We start from the raw sequence: 270 nt of genomic DNA on the forward strand, positions 1-270 counted from the left end.
CACATAAATTGTTGCTATTATTATGAAATGTATCATATTTATCAAACTGCCTTCTATCATTTGATTGTAAAATTCTCATGCCTCCTCCATACCTGTGGCAGCCCCCTTTTCTTAGCTCGCATTGAAACTTTGGCAGGATCAGCTTGAGCCATTCTCCCATACTCTTCACAGTGTTCCTTATCCTCAGCCCATATATAACCTGGAAAAAAGTTCATGTCTGTTGTAGGTTTTAATTACATATTACCCCACTGGAACTAGGTACATACAATG

The 270-nt window shown here is 38.1% G+C and overlaps 1 protein-coding gene across 1 annotated transcript in view; it reads right to left on the reverse strand.

Annotated features, from left to right (window-relative positions):
* The window catches only part of LOC119582007 (RNA-splicing ligase RtcB homolog), a gene marked incomplete at its 5' end in the record, with an annotated part of 19,932 nt that overhangs the window by 8,223 nt on the left and 11,439 nt on the right, over positions 1–270 (reverse strand). The window contains 1 exon segment of the mRNA XM_037930202.1: positions 93–199. Within this exon segment, the coding sequence (XP_037786130.1) occupies positions 93–199 (107 nt within the window).

Source organism: Penaeus monodon, chromosome 15 (assembly GCF_015228065.2).
Source record: "Penaeus monodon isolate SGIC_2016 chromosome 15, NSTDA_Pmon_1, whole genome shotgun sequence".
In the NCBI taxonomy this organism is placed as follows: domain Eukaryota; kingdom Metazoa; phylum Arthropoda; class Malacostraca; order Decapoda; family Penaeidae; genus Penaeus; species Penaeus monodon.